This window comes from Dermacentor albipictus, unplaced genomic scaffold, assembly GCF_038994185.2.
Source record: "Dermacentor albipictus isolate Rhodes 1998 colony unplaced genomic scaffold, USDA_Dalb.pri_finalv2 scaffold_11, whole genome shotgun sequence".
NCBI lineage: Eukaryota > Metazoa > Arthropoda > Arachnida > Ixodida > Ixodidae > Dermacentor > Dermacentor albipictus.
This window is the reverse complement of record NW_027225565.1, coordinates 1,037,820-1,057,768: the sequence shown is the minus strand read 5'-3', so window position 1 is coordinate 1,057,768 and position 19,949 is coordinate 1,037,820. Positions and strand designations below refer to the sequence as shown.

At 44.2% G+C, this 19,949-nt stretch overlaps 1 protein-coding gene across 2 annotated transcripts in view; it reads left to right on the top strand.

The window, feature by feature from the left end:
* The window catches only part of LOC139051243 (uncharacterized), a 138,090-nt gene that overhangs the window by 100,088 nt on the left and 18,053 nt on the right, over positions 1-19,949 (top strand). For both annotated transcript variants that reach the window (XM_070528232.1, XM_070528233.1), the window contains 5 exons: positions 4,773-4,873; positions 5,900-5,928; positions 9,605-9,695; positions 11,113-12,141; positions 15,700-15,788. In XM_070528232.1, the coding sequence (XP_070384333.1) occupies positions 4,773-4,873; positions 5,900-5,928; positions 9,605-9,695; positions 11,113-12,141; positions 15,700-15,788 (1,339 nt within the window). The remainder of the gene's footprint in view (positions 1-4,772; positions 4,874-5,899; positions 5,929-9,604; positions 9,696-11,112; positions 12,142-15,699; positions 15,789-19,949) is intronic.

Genomic DNA, 19,949 nt, shown 5'->3' with positions numbered 1-19,949 from the left:
CATATACCCATCGATTTCTCCGACCACAAAGCTACCTTCATGACAATCAAGGACTGGGAGGGGAGTGTTTCTTGAAGAAGTGAAGAAAAATAAGTTGTAACAGTACATACATGTCTTGCTCGAATTATTTGCCTCAGTATATAGAAAAGCAGAAACAGCTGAAGAGCTGTGCTCAAATTTCGCATTAGAAAGTAATGTAATCATCTGCAATTTTTTTTCCCACAACGAGCACTTACTGACCATTTTGGTACCCGTCAGGTCACTGTCCTATAGCGCGCAACGTTTACGTTTCCCATGCGCGTCTCATGGTCTCTCCTTTCCTGTGTAACTGGTGGACCCACCCGCTGTTCCGCTGCATGCGTGGGGCGGCGCCGACTGCGGTTTTGTTGTTGCTTGTCGTTGCCTCCGTGCGCGTCAACGATATCAGTGTTTCTATCGGTTCGTTCGTGCGAGTTCCCGCCGCCAGAAAGGAGATGGACGACGGCAAATAGAAGTGCAAAACAATATAAATTGAGCAGAAGTTGGCTTTGCTGAAAGCAGTTGAGTCTGGCGTGAAGAAAAAAAAAAGTGGCAGAAGGTTTCGGCACAGCGTTGAGCACGCTGTTGACGATTTTGAGCAGCAAGAAGCTGTCACCAGTGCTGTCGCACGTGGCATAAAAGGTGACAGAAAAAAGCTGCTAGCCCCCACTTTTGAAGCTGTTGAGCAGGCGGTCTTCAAGTGGTTTTTGGACGCAAGAGCAAGCGGCACTCCTGTGAGTGGGGCACTGTTGCAGTGCAAAGTGAGGGACTTCGCGTGCATCATGGGGCACGACAATCTTGTGGCGAGCGTCAGCTGACTGCAGCGTTTCAAGGATCGCCATGACATCATCGGCAGGGCTGTCAGCAGGGAAGTACAGTCTGTCGACCGGGAAGCTGCAGAGGTGCAGGTGGAGACAAACGTTGGACGGCTGCTAGAAAAATACAGTGCCAAGCATTTGTTCAGCGTGGATGAAACAGCCTTGTTCTACCAGATGCTGCCCCAAAAAACCTTGGCCCTCAAAGGTGAACGCTGCCAGGGCAGTCTGCATAGCAGAGCAAGGTCCACGTAACCATCTTGCTTTGTGCCAACATGGATGGGTCGGCAAAGGTTCCGGCCCTTGTGGTCGGCAAAAGTGTGTCACCACGATGCTTCACAGGCAAACGAAAGCTCCAAGTGAGCTATGTGTCCAACCATAAGGCTTGGGTGACGAGAGAAATTGTCACATAATGGCTGCAGGAGTGGGACGAGCTGCTGGGCAAGCTGAACCGGAAGATATGCCTCGTACTGGACAACTGCGCGGCCCACTACACTGCCGCTATGCTCAAAAACATCGAGCTATGCTTCTTGCTGCCAAACTGCACTGCAGTTGGGCTACCACAAGCGTGTGGTCGACTGGATTCTGCTCAATGTGAGGAGTAGGGACCAAACTGCAAGGGAGTTGTTGGAAGCGTTTTATATTAAAAAGAAAGGGTCTGATTGTGTCAGCGATACATCTATCGTATTATATTCCGCAGAAATGTGCTTCATCCAAAGCATGTTATCATGACTACGTTGTTCTGTCACACCTTGGCTCCCTGCGCATGAGCGGAAGTTGTATTTTCTTCTATACATTTGTTCAGGCTGTCATTAAACAGTTGGTAGTTTGGTGCTTCACTGTCTCTCTTTCTTCTGTCCCTTTTCCAGAAATGTATTTTGCGTCAAAAAGTATACCTTGCACATGGCGATCAAGATGCTACAGGCTGCTTGGATGGCTGTACCGGCAAGCACGATTGCCAGTTGCTTCCGGCATGCCTCATTTGGCGTTTAGCAGCGGTTGTTACAGCAAAGATCTCGTTGCTGCTGCCAATGAGGGTGCCGCAGATGACCAAGCCCTAGCGTAGTGGGACGCTCTCCTTGACGCCGGTGTTGTGCCCGACTGTGACACCTTCTGCACGTACGTCAGTGCCGATGCTGATGCAGTGATGACGGAAGAGCTAACGGAGGCAAAAATTGTTCGTGCGGTGACGGAGTGCCTTATGGCGACAGTGACGAGTGCGTCGACGACAACCCGGAGCCTAATATTGGCGAACCCGACGTACCGACCCCCGCACAAGCGCTGGATGCTGCAGGCCTGCTGTGCCGCTTCTTTGGTGCTCACGATGACAGCGAGGACGGACTCGAAATATCGCCTGCAGCTGAAAAAGCGATCATTTGCCTCAAGAAGACGCAGCAAAAATCTATCAAGGACTTTTTTCTGCGAACTGAGCTGCCAGCTGGTGTGCTGTTTATAGATCAGTGATGAGCCATTTGGCGTGAATAAAGTAGCAATTCCGTGCTCTTTTTTTTTTTTTTTCCATGCGACGACCGTTTTCTTTTTCGCGTGGCGGGCTGCTGTGACATTTGGTGGTGAGCACATCCTCTCTTGCTTGCTAATTGTGGATAGAAATAGATAGTGGCTATAACGAACTAATGATTATCAAGTAATTACGGCCCTTCCTTCAACTTCGTTATAACGAGGTTTTACTGTACATCCGCACCTTTAGCATGGCCACCCCCATGCGCTCTTCTTCGAGCGGATGAAGAACGCATCACGGCTCTGCTTGTCGAACGTAGACAACCAGATGACGAAAGCCGGCTTGACTGGGAGAATAGTTCGCATTAAGAGGACATCGCGGATGTGGATGAGAATCAGCACAGCGCATGAAGCAGCTAGCAAAGTATACTAACTCTGTGGCAAGCAGACGCAGAGTTATATACCGTATAGTTGTAGTTACGTATACCATTCACTGATACACAGGAACGGTATACGGAAGCAGACGAGCTGGTCTCTGGTTTCTAGTCTTCAAAGTGCATCATTTCTGGGGACTGGTGATGGCGGCATTTTTTTTCAGTTTCAGTATGAAAAACAGATTTTTGCGAGCATTTTGTGAAGTGCCCACTTTCGTTTCAAGCTTCACATTTCCCACAGAGGCTACTGTAGGTCTAAATTATCTAAAATCGGGCTTTTTATGCAGTCCAGAATTTCGTTGCAGTTGGCCTTTAAGTAAGGCGTTTGCACAACCTTCGGGAATTCCTAGTGGTGAAGTACCAGTCCTTGCAGCAAAACAGCAACAGCTCTTTGTGATAGCAAGTATTGACAATGCAGCTGTATACGTGTAGCACATGTTCACAGTTTAGATTTATGGCTGTGGTGGCTGCATGGCAATGGGGCAGAATGCAAAAAAAGAATATATTATTCTTTTGGTGCTTGTTATAGATCTATAGCTGCACATAATTAATCAGGGTACTAAGGTGTCTGTAATAGCACTGGTGGGTGGACCTTTGCGGTCGGAAATCCTACTGAATACGGTGGAACATAGTGAATTCGAACTGCAAGGGGGCCAAAAGATTATTTAAACGAAGTTGAGTCCAGTCCTAAAACAGCCCCTTTAAATATAGTGCTTGATGACATGTATGCTACATCATGCAATAGCATATCATCGAGGTGTGCTGTAGATTTTACCATGCATTTTTGGAAGCACTGTCTAAGGAGTTGTAGATCACCGAGTGACTGCGGCTGTTTTTAGCTGGGAACACGGAGAAATATAAGCACACTAGTGTGCAGCTGTAGACTGTGTAGTAATCGTGGTAGTAGCAGCTACCACCAGTCATCGCACATGATTACATAGCATTTCAGCATCTAGACTGCTTGTATTGATGTGAATTTTCTCTTGCTGCCTGCTTTTAGCCATGAGATCAAGAAATAAATGGTAAGGTCAGTTAATCACTTAGTGTTATCTTGTGCTAGAGATGAAGTATTGGCTACATTCTGTCAACAACTGTGTTTCGACGCTGCTCAGGATGCCTGTGAGCAGTAAAAGTATTTTGATTCATACCTAATAGGTGGCACCATAGCATTTAGCGCTGTTTATTGGTTGTCATTGTGGACATTTATAAAAGCCTAATTCCTCACTGCTTTATTAAAGGAACTGACAACCGATCTTTAAGGACCTATTTTTTATGGCGCAGCCCAAAGCTCACCCTCGCTAGTTTTTACATTTGCAACGGTTACTTCCAAAAGCGTGTGGATATTTAGCAAGCAGAATTTTTCTATCTTGGTAGCCTCTAAAAAGGAAAGAGTCCCTCCTCCAGCAATGCTGAAAAGTGAGAGCGATGTCAATAGCCAACCTTGCAAATTGTGTAAGCCGCCCTTCGTTCTGCTTTCACGGGAGTGAGTGTAACTGTGATTAAGCACCTATATTTTGACCTTTTCAACCACTTTTGAAAATAAATAGCTGGTGCAATAAGTTCACATTGTTGTACAGACACTTCTTATATTTGTACCGTGTTTTTCCCCAAGTACTCGCCTATGTCATGTATCATGGTAAAGTATCATGTATTACATTAGGCAGAAACGCTCGATTTCTGTGGTATGCTATGTTACGGTGGCTAGCTATACATTGGACCTTTCTGTTTTACTTGGATATGTCCGAAAAGAAGTCCTTGGGAGCGAGAAATTTTGTTTGAAAGTAACTATTGCATTTTGGAAGTTTGAATTCATAGATGCTTTTTTTCCTGTTCAAATGCGTGCGACGTTACTTGGATGTACTGCACAATTCAAATTGTTTATCAATTGGAATGAGTTTTTGACTTGCTGGGATTTCAATTTATGCAAAAAGTGTGCGCATTACCACAGAAAGTGATGTTTTTGTGCACTTAGGGCTCATTTTGTTGTTTGAATTTAACAAAGTTCACTTTATCTTTTCTTACATAAATGGCTGCTTCTGTTTCGTAGCCATTTCCTATGAGGACATTCAAAAGCAACTTCAGAATGAAGAGAGGATTCGAAGGTCAGCCGTTATTCACTCAACAGACAACACGCTGGGCTCTCCGAGTGTACGTACTTTTCGTTTTGGCAACCAGTGAACTTTCTTTTCTTTTCACCGAGGTAAACAGTAAGGACAAAGATTTTTACCAGTTCAAATAAGTGACATTCATATATGAACAAACCTCCTGCATGGGAATTGAAACATTTCTTCTAACCTTTGTGATTGATTTCTGCACCACAAAGTACTCTGACCCAATGGTACACAATCATATACTGCAGTTAGATGCTTTCGATTAAGCTAGAAAAGTGCCCATTCATCACTTGTACATCCATTTATGTCAATCTTTTTCAATATATAAGAGATTTTAAATCTTTTATTTATTTATTTATTTCCTACTGCAGACCTAGTTCAGGTTCAAGCAGGGTGGTAAGACACAACAGTAGTACAATGCATCATTCAACTGAAACAGGCAACAACGAGTTATTCCAATCTGTTATAGTTTGGGGAAAACAGGAATACTTGAATACATACATCCGTCCGTGTGAAATAAGGTGTTAGTGAATTCGGATGACGGTGTCGTGTAAGCTTAAACGTTGAAGTAGACAGATAGGATGCAGGTTTAATTGATAAATCTCCATCAAAAAGCATGGAAAGAAACTGACTTTTAACTTTTTCCTTAAGTTTTTCCTGATGAGGCTTTTGAGGGGAATTGCAATTATTCTTTATTATATTCATTAGCTTGTTATTACAAAGTTTGTCTGTAATGACTCCTCAAGCAAGCTTGATCATCATGATGAGGCATGAAAGTAAGAACCCTCTTGTTTGCGAGGTGTGATCCGATCTCACCACAACTGGCAGAGCTGCTGCTATTGTCTGGCATTCAGAATGTTGCTTAGGAAAAGCCTTGCACACTGAACAAATGGTAACAGCGGTGCTGTTGGCTAATTAAGAAATGCTTTTCAAAGATGAACCAGGAAGGCATCTTATTTTGCACGCCTGTATACAGTGAACGAACACTTGCTTGTATGTTCTGAACAGTTCGGTGGGAATTGCGTAAGTCTGTTTCATGACCCTAGTTACTTTTGTATTGCAGGCTTGCAGCAACACCGCGTGTGCTGAAAGGTGAGTACTGCTACGAGCTTCTCATTAGAGAATGGAAAGCAAGATAAGTTGATTGTACTGAGGTAGTAGCACTCGTGTGAAAACGAGAAAGTAGCCTATAATAGTACTGGTTACGAGTGCTTCTCATTTGCACCTAGTTCATGAAAACGATGGGGCACCAAACATTTCATGGTTTTTCAAATTTCAAACCACCAGGCAATTCCGGAGCATTCAGACTCGTAGTACTGAACTTTCATGCACATAAGCTTTACCCACGCATCACCGGTAACTCCCCTTGATCTTGGAAACCAGTAGCACTCTCCTCCTCATGCACTTTCCTTCTTAATTCTTCTCAGATTTCACTCCCCAATAAGCCGGCGTGTTGCACTCCCATGCTGCCTCCCCACCTTCCTCCATTCCGCGCACAAGGTTGAGCTGCGATCATGAGTTCCCCTTGCATCTGGTCGTGAAATATGCAGTTGCTGCCCAAGCCCCCCCGCCCCCCATTCACGGCCAGATTGAGCCACGATTGTTTGCTCCCATCACGCGCTTTCACTAGCACGTACAGCATACAGCACTCGGCGATGGTGTTATCGCCCTTGGACTTTATACGAAACATCATGGCAACGGCCAAAATGTGCCTGGAGTGTCCATACATTTTCTATCACAATAAAACTCTTCAAGAAAGGAAGTAAGCAGATATGCAACGGTATTCTGACTGTGAATCAGCCCAGTGGTCAAAGAACGTTTGCTTTAATCTCACTGCTCAAGGCACATGCTTGACATTCGTGAAGAGGTAACACTACATGATTAATGCAAGTGCTTAATTTAATGGAAAACAAATTCCTGTGGTTGAAGCTGTGTGGTAACTCGTTGAGTGAGTTGGTGTGATGTGGTAACCTGTCATGGGGATGTGAATGAAAATGGAACACCCAGAAAGGAAAGAAACAAGAACACTGAGACATACAGTACAAACTTGCAAAGAAACACCCCAGTGGGGAATGGTAAAGCTACTTGGCATATCACGGTAATGAATTCCTTTATATGGCAGAGTCAACTGCGACTAATTTGTCGACCATAATACCAATATGACGCGATGAAGCAAATGTGCTGTTTTAGTTGTATATCATGGCAGATGCCCTTGTTCGTTGTACAGCATAAATGATGTGGCAGTGATTTTTTGTCTTTGAAGGAATAACAACGGAGTTCCACATATGCAACTCTAAACGCGATGGTGCTGTCACACAGCTCCGGAGTGTTGTGGGGTGTCATCCAGCTGAAGTGTTTAGTTAAACAAAGCAAGTGTATGGCAACTTGTGTGTTTCGGAAACAACAGTGGTGGATTAGGCAAAAATGCTTAGGGAAGAATGTGGATGAACAAGTGATTATTCTCGTCCTGGTTAAGTGATTATTCTTGTCCTGAACAGAGGACACTTGTGCAAAGATCCAAGCTATTCGTGCAAATAGATGCCTTAGTATTCAGTGCATCAGCAAATCAATTTGTCATGAGTGATGAGACTGTACAGAAGACTGTAAAGGATCTGGGATATAACAAAGTTTCCACGTGATGGATTTCGGTGATGTTGACAGAGGGACAAAAGTTGGAATGCGTGGCATGTTTCCTCCATGCTACGACAGAGGGGTTATGTTGTTCAAAATGAATTCTGGAACCACGATTTTGAACCAAATGCAAAATTTAGCTGTATGCAATAGAAATACTGCTCAATCCCGGGCTCAAAAGTTAAATGGAAAGTCGTGCTTTTCACATTTGTTTATTGCCATAGATCAATAATGATTTACTTCAAGGAACTAGCTGAAACATTTAATGCCAAATGCTGCTGTTTGACTTTGACCCATCTTCCAGCATCCATCAAAAACAAGGCCTGATTTATTGACTTCTAGGGTAATTGTACTGCATAATAATACCCTTCCCCAAGTTGCTTGTGGTGTTCAGGAATTGTTCCCAAAATTCAATTGGCAAATGCTTTGTCACTGGCTCTACAGCCCTGATGTTTCGCCTCATGACTTCCACATCTTTGGGCCTCTGTAGAAAGCGTTTAAAAGATAGGTTTCACTCAGATATTGAGGTGAAGGCAGCCATCCATCATTGAATCGAAAGCTAGCCTTCCTAATTTTACGTGGATGGCACTCATTAATTCCTCACACAATGGAATGAGTGTCTGAACACCATTGGGGACTTCTGAAGAACAAATGCTGCATCACAATCGTGGATGTATGTGCATAGTATAGAAAGTGTAGTTAAATACAATACTTACTTACCCTGCAAGCAGCTTTCAGTTGATCAATCCTGGTATGATGACAATGGTTCTCATTGACAATGACAATGACAATGGTTCAATGACAATGATATCCAATTTTTGTGGCTCATCATTGTATTTACGATTTACGATTGTCGTTTTTTTGCCTGAAGAACGCTCTTGAAGAGGAACCCTATTCGTACACGGCAAAGATTTGGTCACAGATCTATTGTCACAGCACTGTCATAGTTCTTCTGATCTTTACTGTCGTTGTGCCAGCTTCGCTGCGTTGAGGGGCTCTGTCCTCTGTTAGTTTTGTGAATTTGTTGTAGAGTGAAATTTGTAGAAGCACAGCTTCCATAAGATTGATTAGCTGATTTTCTTTCTAATTGCTTCTGAGCAACCTTTTCTTGTTGCTACTGTTACGTATATAGTACAACCTCGTGCATACATTTAAAGTAAAAGAAGCGAGAAAAAAACTTGCTAACCGGGAAAACATACAATCCGAAGTAACCCCAAAAAATTGGCTCAACTGTTGACATCTACATAATGCGAGGTGTTGCACGGATTGTTGCGGCACGAGATGGTGACATGCGTCATGCTGGTGGTGCTCTGGTGGCCCAAGACACGTTTTGCTTTCCTATTGCGTGGTGTTTTGAGAGGGCGACGAAAAATCTAAATGAAATCGAGCTGGTGGGCAATGCCGGATGCTACCTAAGCAAAACATGATGCTCACATCATGCCTTCGCAGCAGGGAACGGCAGCACGTTTCGGTTATCGCGTATTAAAAGCGTGCAGTACACTTCCAAAGGCACCATGCACTGTGAAACAGATAGGCGAAGATGCTTATCACAATAGGATTGGTGGTGACTGCTCTGAATGCCGCATGCAATGACCTCAGAGATTTGCTGGTACCAGAATGAGAAATTGACTGCGTGCCGGCGTTTTCATAGGAGAAGGGCTGGGAAGTATTGCGGTGAGGCTGCCATGGTGGGCAGCTGTATACTCTTCTCATTCGCGCATGCATTGTGCATTTTCTTGTTTACACGGGACATAGTGGCAGGAAAAAGTGCCATACGATTGCAGTTTGGCAAAGTATTGAACGTTGGTGCCAAAAAATTGTGTTTTCCGGGAACCTGAGAACCGGTAAAAAGTGAGCGCAGCTCTATTGGGTAACCTTTTTTGTGTTCTCAATTGCAAACGTTAGCGCCGGGAAATCATACGTAATGGGAATGTATCAACGAGGTTCTATTTTAAGGCAATTTCTAAACAAAGTTTAATTGTGACTACAGTGTTAGCCTGGATTTTGTTTAATCTGGTGCTGACTAATTTTGTCTAATTCCTTGCCGTGAGCACCACCTCCCAACAGTTTGATTGTCTCGGGCTGCAGTTTGAAGCTTCAAAAGCCACGTTATGTTAGACCAACCTTCTATTTGCAGGATTGCATTCCTGGAGAATAAGCTCAGCATTGCGAGAAAAGAATACGAAGAGCTAGAAGAAATAATTAGACTGGAACATTTACTGTGCACGGTAAGTACATGGCTTCTGTTCTTGCCATTTTTCTGTACATGCCCCACTCGTCTGCCTGTTCATTGAGGTTTCTAGGTGCAATTGCTGTATTGGCAATGCTTAATGAGAGATAGTTATTGCAGTTTTGTGGCAGCATTGCTTACATATGGACACCTGACAACATGCAAGGTACAATTTAAAAGTTTCTACACATTAAAAGTTAAACAGGTACATACATAATTGCATCTGCGATGTTGCCACTGTTGACTAATGGCTGAAGTGCACTATTGTTGCCATATGCCGCCTCAGTCTTTGTTGAATGTTAGGCACGGATGAGAAGCATCCTGACAGTCTAAAGGGGTCAAAGTTCCAAAGATTTAGTCAGACTTCCTTCTTGGGGCATGTTCTTGATTCTTTGTGCTTGTAACAGCTCAGGGGGATAAAGAAATATAAACCAACCTTCAGAGCATTTTGTCTTGCAACAGCTTCACCTCCCAAGACGTGAATATGTGGTGTGAATATGTGGGAATATATGGCCGTCGCAGCCACATCTCGATGGGGGCGAAATGCGAAAACACCCATGTGCTTAAATTTAGGTGCACGTTAAAGAACCCCCAGGTGGTCGGAATTTCCATAATTCCCCACTACGGTGTGCCTCATAATGAGAAAGTGGTTTTGGCACATTAAACTCCCCCCCCCCCCCCCCTTATTTTTTTTGAGAACGGTTAATCACTGACACTTGATTCTTTCCATGAAAGCTGCTGAATACTGTGCACCCCTGACAATTGACCACTACTTTTGATTGGACACATGTGCTGAGCATAGCTGTCTCTGCCGCATGTGACAAAAGAACCAACAAGAACATTCGTTTTCTCCCCGGCATTCTGAGGCAAGACGTAATGTGGCATAGAAAGGAAAACTGGATAGATTAGATGAGCTATGTTGTGGGCGAGCTAGACAAGATGGCCAATGCTATGATCAAAATGTTTGTGTTAACCTTAAGTAGGGCTGTTAGGGCCCTTGCTTGAATTAATAGTTCTTGAGCTTTGGTCTCTTGTGGACAGATAAAAAGCCATTAAGCCTCTTCAATAAAGTTGTTTTCTATGAACACATCTGAACTGAAAAACTATGGTACTTGCACTCACAATCTGGGCCCCTAAACATATTGTAAAGAGAAATTTCTCATGTTAATGGACCTTTCCCGTGATACAAGCTAAAGGGTGTCTCATACTTATGTCTGTTGTACATAGGAAGGGTTCCGAACTATCCCATGACTGCTTCATTATGACTGGGTCAAAACAGATGACATGAACTGCCTCTAGACCACTGCCTCTTTTCTTGAAGTACTTGTTAATGCTTGTCATGCTTTCATTAAAAGGTGTTCAGAAAGTTGTGGTGCTATTTTGCGATTTTAACATGCTTTTCTGAATTCGTGCAGACTTCTCGACGGCCCGCTTCATCAGACAAGCTAGGTGAAACAGAAAGTGCAGCACTGATCTTACCATCTGAATCCACTTTGGCTGACAACTACAGAGCAGATTTCGGAACCCAGGCAGTGATGGCGATGCCAAGCGGCCCTTGCTGTGGTGTTCAAGCCATTCCAAATGTTGAGGACTATGCTTTACAAGTAAGCACGTCATTTGCTGAAGGATACAAAACAGTTGGAGTCCAGGCCACGGCTGAGGTGCTGAACCACGTTTCGCAAGTGGATGTGCAATTCACCAGGAATGGAGCAACAGACCGGGCTGTGCAGTGCGAGTTGCTAGCACCAGATGATGACATAGAAACACCAGCTCCTAATGCTGTAGATTGTGAAGTGCAGGCCACATCACTGGTACAAGAGTGTGCAACACAGACAGAACAGTGCCTTTTGCATCTTGATCTCAGAGAGAGCGATGTGCAGGTTTCACCATCTATGCGAGACAGTGCGGTGCAAGTTGAACAGCCTTCTAGAAGCAACACGCTGCACTGTAGTGTGCAGACTACATCGCGGGCCATTTGTGATAGCTCTACACAACCAGAGCGCCAAGTCCCTCGAGCTGTAGGAGTTACCTGTGAGGTGCAGGCTGTTCCAGCGACCAGCAGCTGTGCATCACAGGTGAATGCATCCCTGACGTCACAGGTCACACCTGTTTCGAAATCGGCTACTACTCCTTTTGCCACAGGTGGCAGTAGCCAGTTCAGGATGTTCTCCGTCAAAAGCATTCTAGCAGATAGGCCTAAAAATTCGATGCCTTTAGATGCTTCGGCATCCAATTCAGCAAGTGGAAGCGCAAGACGTCAGCAGTTCGGCTATCCTGGCGGTGATATCCTGGCGGCTCTCCAGGCCAGTCAGCGTAAATTTAACAAAGATGGGGAAGGCGGTGAGTTCTCATCATCTGGTCACCAAAAGGTTGTAGACCAGACCTCTCCAGCACCGTCAACTCCAGCCTTGGGAAGGAAAACATGGCTTCAACAAAGTAAAATGGTAAGTACTCATTCTCAGCATAATGTGAGGATTCCTTGCACTCATTTCTACTGATCACCCTCGTTCACGGCCTGCCGATTCTTCTGATGCCTTCCTTTGTTTCTTTATTAGATCGCGTATAACGCATTTTGATCTTGCTGAATGTTTCATTGTGGCTCTTTATTTGTTCATGAAATAGCTGTGCAAGAAAAAAAGCAGTTCACGACTGGACGACATGTTTAACATACCTTGCTGGTGAAGCAGCGCACTGACACGGACACAGAGAAGACACACAAGGCAACACTGTATGCTTAACATCCCTTAAAGTGATACCAGAGAAATACACCAAAATGAATTCAGACTTGTAGGTGCTCATATAAAACTACATATTTCTTTAGAGTAAGAGTGGAGAAAATGAACAAACTTCTTTCTTTGAATTTGCATCCAAACTTCAATGCTGATGACATGATAATGTCACGAATTTTATGAAATTTTTGCGCATTCATCTTTTTTTACAGTGAAGCTGTTAAAGTGGTTAAGTTAGCTCAAAAACATGGTACAGTCAAGCCCAATTATAATGAACTCAATAGTTCCACGAGAAGTGGTCATTGTTATCAGTAGCTCTTTTATGTCTGAACTTGTTAAAATTAGACACCAAATCTGGTGTCAGCATTCAACACCACTTTCGTCTGAAAATTGGATCTTCAATATCTACAATTTTGTTCCCAGCACTTTCTGGCATCTAGTTGTAAGTTTCTATGAAAAACTTCCACCTAAAGAATGAAATGCGGCGGCGTAGCTTTCAAAACAGCGCCTGGCCGCTTCCGATTGCCTGCTAGTTAGAAACTGCAAGTGCAGTTGCGTTTTTTTTTTTTTTTGTGAGAGAGAGCTTAATATATTTTGCTATCAGTGGGACACAAGTGCACTGTGCATACGATATTGAAGTATTCTAGTTGGCCAGAAGCGGAAACTACTGTGGTTTGCCGGCATGTTGCAATGGTCTTGCCGTTATGTTGAGGAAACAAATCTTGGAAGTGGAACAACTGGAAATGGAAACCTCAGAAGTGGTAATTGTGGTATTGGAACCGATGTGAACGGCAAATCAGGGAACAGCAGTGCATGTGAAAGGTTGGCGCTACTTAGAAAAAGCGGCAGTGGCGTGTGGATGGAGGGGCTTTAGCTAGAGCCACTGGAGCACGCTCGAGGGCTACACACGACACGAACGCAAAGCAGCTGCCGTCATATTGTGACTTGTTGCACCAACTCGCAATGCTTTCACTCTCCATGGCTTTCGTAATCTGCGCGTGGGTGGGATGCACTGCACAGTAATGGTGGCTGATATGAACTCAGGTAGGCAAACCTTTTGCCCCGTCTCAGCATCGTTCGTTTATTGGGAACTTAACCCCGTATTCAAAAACTACTCTTCACTCGAAGCTCTTCCTTCATGCAATCCAGTTTAGCACAGTGTGACCCCTCGATTGGAAAAGACACTGCACTTCTCAAGAATTGTCGTGGAGTGCCAATAAAGAGCAGTGACCACCTCGGCCGATAGGTGGTGCTGCCATCCACTTCCTCAAGTCGAGGTGGAGGGCTAAGTGGAGGAATGTTCTATGATACGGTGGTTAGCAATGCAAATCTCAAGTGCAGTCTGCATGGAAAATGCTATCTAGAAGGCAAAATTTTCGTCGTCGTGTCCAGCATGCAGTCATAACACATCATTATCTATTTCTTTTTTTCTCGTAGCTCTGATTCATAAGTTTGTATTGTTCACTTGACTCATCATTAGTACTGATATATTGTTATATGTGGTGTCATTATAAGTGGACAGCACTGTGTAGCGATCTACTGCCACTAAATATGTGCTGATTAACTGCCCTGTTCTTGACAGAATTACACGATTAAACAGATGTTGCCTAAATGTCCTTACTACAACAAGTACGCCTTCAAGCGCATCATCTGTTTAATAAAGCAAATGGCTTTCTAGAAGCTCTTGGCTATATTCACTTATGCTGACAATCATTGTCAATGGTTTCTGCACAACTTCCGCAGAAGCTGCTACAAGCCCTGTAAGAGGACAATGGACTACAGGAGGGAAAGGTCGATGCATGTGGTCGACTGTTCTCGATTACTTTTCTGTTGGAGAGCAGTGCCTGTTGTGAAGGGGAACCATTTCTTGAGCGAATGCATGAAGCAATAAACTTCTGTGCAATAATTTCTTGTGATTAAATGAAAGTGTGATGCCTTTAAACAACCTGAGAATTTGTAGTCGCGATAGATGCAAGGCACCCATGGTAGCATAGTGGCTTTAGTGCTGCGCTGCTAAGCCCTAGGGTGCAGAATCAAATCCCAGCTGTGGCGCCTGCATATAGATGGGGGCAAAATGCAAAAACGCCTGTGTACTGTTCTTTGGGTGCATGTTAAATAACTCCAGGTGATCAAAGTTCATCCAGTCCCCCACTACTGCATGCTTCATAATCATATTGTGGTTTTGACACGTATAACCAGAGAATTCAATTTTTAATTTGATAGATGCAAGGCACTTCATTAATTAGCCAGTGCCAATATGTTATTATTTATTTAAGACAGTGTGCAGTACTGCAGTATTAAACTTATCTCCTTTAAGGAACACTTCTCCTGTATCTGGTGATAAGCTGTTCCACTGGTTCACTACTGTCATTGTCGTGATGCACCAGATAAGATCACCTTTCACTTGCTTCCTCATTTACACACTCTACATTGCGGACGTCCAGTTATAAAGGGCATTACATGTATCGGATAATGTAGTTACCTCTTCCTTGTTAAACAGTTTCAATGTAACCTTCATAGCTTTTATTTCGAAATAAGATGTTCAGTGTCTGATTCAATATTCATTGTATGTCTTAAAAATTATTAGTCAATTTGATTAGGAAATTTCACTATTCGAGGACCCTTACTTTTGAATTGTATTTCAGCTGCAGTCATCACCAGCATTCAGCATGTGGCTACTTCGTGTAGCTAACATGGTTTGCATTCGGTATTCTGGGGGGTATGCATGATACTGGTTGTTCATGCCCATCCCATGAATCAGGGGCCTGAGAAACAGCCCTCAATGTAAAGTGGTGGATAGTTTGTATTTTGCATTGAGAAGTAGCGTGTGTCTACTTTGTGTATAGATTGTAGCCTTATTTGAATTTTGGTACTCGCAGACTTCACTCGAGCCAGCTGGTGTCCTATTTTGTGTGCCTGTCTTTTTTCTTTTCTTGTTCTCCATGCTATCATTTAGCCATTGTTAATGCTTTTGAAATTTTTCTTGCCTCTTCAAGCTGATTATCATTTCATGACTTTTTTTTAATAGCCTTTTTCATGGTGTAGTTTCATCTCTTCCACTTGTCTGGTGAAATGACGTAAATTATTCTGCTTGTGCCCTTCCGTTCTTTTTTTAACGTTTTTGTTTTAAGCAATTTTACTGCATTTTTCTTCAGAATGTGCCCATGCGTAGAGGACTTGGCTAATTTTCTTGGTCCTGTTGGTGCCTCTTGAACATGCCTGTATGATTTTGTAGAATCATTAAGTTAGGCTATGCCTTACCCTTTTTTCTAGGTCAGAGTACCTGTTGCTGTCCAGGTAGACATCTGGAGTGTGCAAGAAATGCAAGAACTTCATCAGGAAAGGAGGAGCATGCAGCTTCGGTACGTTTCTTCTCTAGTCTTCTGACTCACGCCTGTTATCTGAAACCTGAAAACTGTCTCAAAATGCTTTTGTCTTTTGCGTGGTCTTGTCCTGCTTCTTTGTACAAGGAAGTCTGTCATAAAGTACGAGTGGAGCACCAATGCAATTTCTTGTGCACTGAGATCAGGTCCAACTGGTGCTAGTTTTAAGGTCAGCGTGTCAAACCAAACCCAAACCAGAATTTTCGTCAAAACTGAACCTGAACCGAAGAGAAAATAGCTGCTATCAATTCGGCATGAAATCGTTCAATATATAAGGTGTTCAGTAGCATAGATTTCAAAATATGAACTCCTTCATTTGGCCTAACCCACAAGCGTATTGCTACAGCTCATGAGTTGTGTTGTGTGCGACAATGGGTATAGACCTAGGGGGAGAGAGAGAGAGAGAAGAAACTTTATTATAAAGTGAAAGGATTTATGGGGTTGGGGCCCTCAGTCCAGGGCCCCAATGGCTGTCGCTACCGCTCGTGCTCATCATATCAGGGCCAGCCAGACCTGAGGCTCGGAGCGATGGAGGATCGCCTCCCACTGCGCATATGGAGAGACGCTCGCACTTCTGAACCCGGCCATGCCAGTTCTGTCTCACAGTTGAAACTTTGTTTCATGGGCTCTGCTGAATCACCGTTTCTGTTGAAGCTCCCGATGCAACTGTTATAGGTCGGCTTGCTACTATTACTAGATAAACTGTAAAATGCACATGCCTGGACACACAGATAGCAAGAGTGACGGTGTTCTCGAGTAGGGAAAATAGGAAAACCTAGTTTATCAGTATGGTTTCTTGTAACTATAACACTGCAGTCGCTAATATTAGTTCCGTCACCATCACAATGTGCTGCAATGATGGCAATACTGGTACTTAATGGAAAGGAACGTATGCTTTTTGTTGTGTGCCATGGTTCAACGCACATTTGTAGTCGCAAAGCAGATTAAAAGACTGATTTTTCATACCTTTCCTGGGGCACAATATGCATGATTTTGACTTTTTGGTCCGTTTTTAGTCAGTGCAAGATACTGTTGCGCGTGCAGCAAGACTATTGTGGTATTTAGCACATACTGTACTTGTTCATCGTTCAGAAACATTAATGTCCTCACCTGCTTTCATTAAAAACAAAAAAAAAACTGAGTGAGTGAGATGTCAATTGTTGGCTTCTTTTATTGTTACAAACTAGAAGTTTGCAGTTGTAATTTATATAATACTGTATAATGTAAATGTGGACACCCTCCGACAAAGCAAAGCATACAAAAAGATTGCAAAGAAAAAAAATAGGATCCAGCCCAGATCTAGGCTGCATCCTCAACGCCAATTCTTAGTTCCATTTGAATACTATAAGCGAAAACTAGGGGTGTGCAAATACCAAATAGTAAATTTCGAATTGAATATTGAATTGAACATTAGAAAATTTCTCAGAAACCTTTATGCTTCTAAATATTGTGCAAAGACCAAAGTGCACCTGCTCTGGCAGCTAATCACATTACTTAACAAGAAGCTTGCAAGCTATCAATAACTTAGGTACCTGTGGATTGAGGTGTATAGTATGCTCTGCTATTATAAAGGGAACACCAAATTAGTATGGCAGCACTGATAACTCGGTTCATATAAGAAAGTGTGGAAAATATTTTTATGGATCAAATGTATGTCGCACCAATTTTTTTTTCTAAATGAAGTTTACCACTACTGTCAAATAGAATTAAGTGAGGTTTTCACTTTAATAGTAGGCCATAGTGCGCATAATGGAGATCTTCTATTGCTTAGAAAGTATTGCTCTTGATTTTCTTCCAAAAAACAGGAAGGGCTTTCCATCTTTATGGCTGGTGGCTTTTGTGGATAATCGTCAGGTAGTTAAGGCTTATCTGCGGGGAATGCACATCACGTCACTTGGTGCCGACGGTAAAGGTCGAGCTCTCAAATCGAGAGACCCGCAACATGTTCGGTTGACATGTGCCTCCCAACACATGACATCACAGACCCAATCAGGCCTAATGGGCTGGACAGTATGGCCGATGATATTGCCGTGACAAAAATTCGCCACCGGCCGATGTGATAATGGGCCTCAAACAGTCGTGGAAAGCTGGTTGCTACAGTTGAACCCGACTATATCGAACCCATTTACATCGAATGATTCTATATATCGAACAATTTCTGGACACGGTATAGTTACAATGAGTATATATAGCAAAAATTACGCTTACATCGAACAAAAAAAGCAGCGACTCCCGATATATCGAACATCAAGCGGCAGGAAGTGCCCCCGGAAGTTGGCTTTCCCTCGTGGTGGCGAGAAAACCCGGCGGCGCGGCTCCATCCAACCGCTCTCCCTACCGTGAAGGCACATTCACACCGCAAGCAGAGCGTCTAAGCGGACAAGCAGATTTTCAAGGCGGCGAGGCGGCGAGCGCCCGCGCCTGTTCAAACCAGCTGTGTTGTCTGGCCGTCCGCGCCGCCAGGAAGGCGGGGCATCTCGCAATATCTTTAGCAATTTGAGGGACGTGCCGCCATCTCGCGGCACTTTGGGTTTGTACGCGCACTTTCGATATTTTTTTTCCTCGTTGGTTGGCGCGCTCCCGTCCGCTATCTACTTCTGCAAAATGATGAGCTCAGACATAAGAAGGCGAGATCGTTGGCATTTTACTCGCCACTTGTCAACTTGCTTTTCAAGATTTGTTACAGTGCAACACAAGACAAGGACAAAAGAAGGTATAAAGCGACGACACGGCACCGTGTCGTCGTTTTATACCTTCTTTGGTCCTTGTCTTGTGTTGCACTGTAACAAACCTTGAATCCCAACCAACTGGCCCAACTTGCCGTTTTGACGCTTTTCAAGAACAGAAGTGAAAAGCCCAGAGAAAGATATTCGTTTACATTCGTTCACCAGCGCTTCCGCCGTGTCGAGTTCTGATTGGCTGCGGCCAACTTGTCCGGGCGCGATCCGGCCAAGCAGCCGCGTATTTTCCGCAGAGCGGAAAATCCACAGCTGCTTGGCTGGATCCGCTTGTCCGCTCGTCTGCTCCGGTGTGAACGTGCCTTGACCGCCCTGCCTCAGACAAGCCGTCGACACCCCCCTGCAAAAAATGATCCTGGCCCGCCCGCAGCGCTTGGCGCTTGCTCAGGCAGCCAATCAGAGGCTCCTGTGCCCTCGTCGTGTTGGATGGCAGAAGTGCGAGTTGTCTCGCTGCTTTTCTGGTTCATTCTGTGTGCGCCTTGTAGGCCGTCTCCCGAAGTGTTGCCGTGATGTAGCGGCAAAATTCGCCTTTTGTTGTGAAGCTCAAAATCGTAAATAGGATCGAAAGCGATGAGAAGTCAGATGTCCCCGCAGCGTACAAGATTCCGAGGAGCACTCTCGGCACGATCTTGAAGGGGGAGATTACGGCTAAAGCGGCCAAACTCTCAACCCGGTGCCCGGGGCGCCCGACCTTGTACCCAGGGCCGTGTGCGAGTGGTTCATACGAAATTGCTTCAGCCGTGCCGACTTTCGCATGCTCGGTAATGACTAAATCCTGATGAATGCGAAGAGGCCGTTGCCGATGTTTCCGAAGTTCGGAGCGAGCTGTCAGAATTTCCGGAAGCTGTTGACGAATCAACGGTGGACGAGTTTGTGAGTGCAAATGATGGTGTCGCGACCACAGGAGAGCCCGAAAACGAAGACTACATTGCCGACATCGTACCGAGCACAAGTGAAAGTGGGCACAATGAGGAAAGCAAAGCCGGTCCTTGGCCTACATCCTCCGAAGTGATTGGTGCGCTCGCGCTAGTCGGTGCTTCTGCGCGAATGCGGAAGGTTGCGGCCTCAGCTGCTCCAATGCTGACCATGTGGAAAAGTGCGTGCGTCACAAGCAGTGAAATTGCCCAAGCAGAAGATGCAAGACTACTTCGTGCGAAACTAAGCTAGTCTCACCAATAAAATGATTTTATAAATGGTATGTGCTTATATGACATCCAATTATTTAGCAGGCGTGTATCGAATTATGCTCTATATCGAACTGATAGCCATTTTTTTCCGAGTTCGATATAGCCAGGTTTGACTGTAATATGTTCTCACAGGTGGCCCATCAGTGATTGGCTGCAAAATCATGCATAGAGGTTAGATTGATGGCTGTTAAAGCAGCATTCAGGTCTGCGGTAGA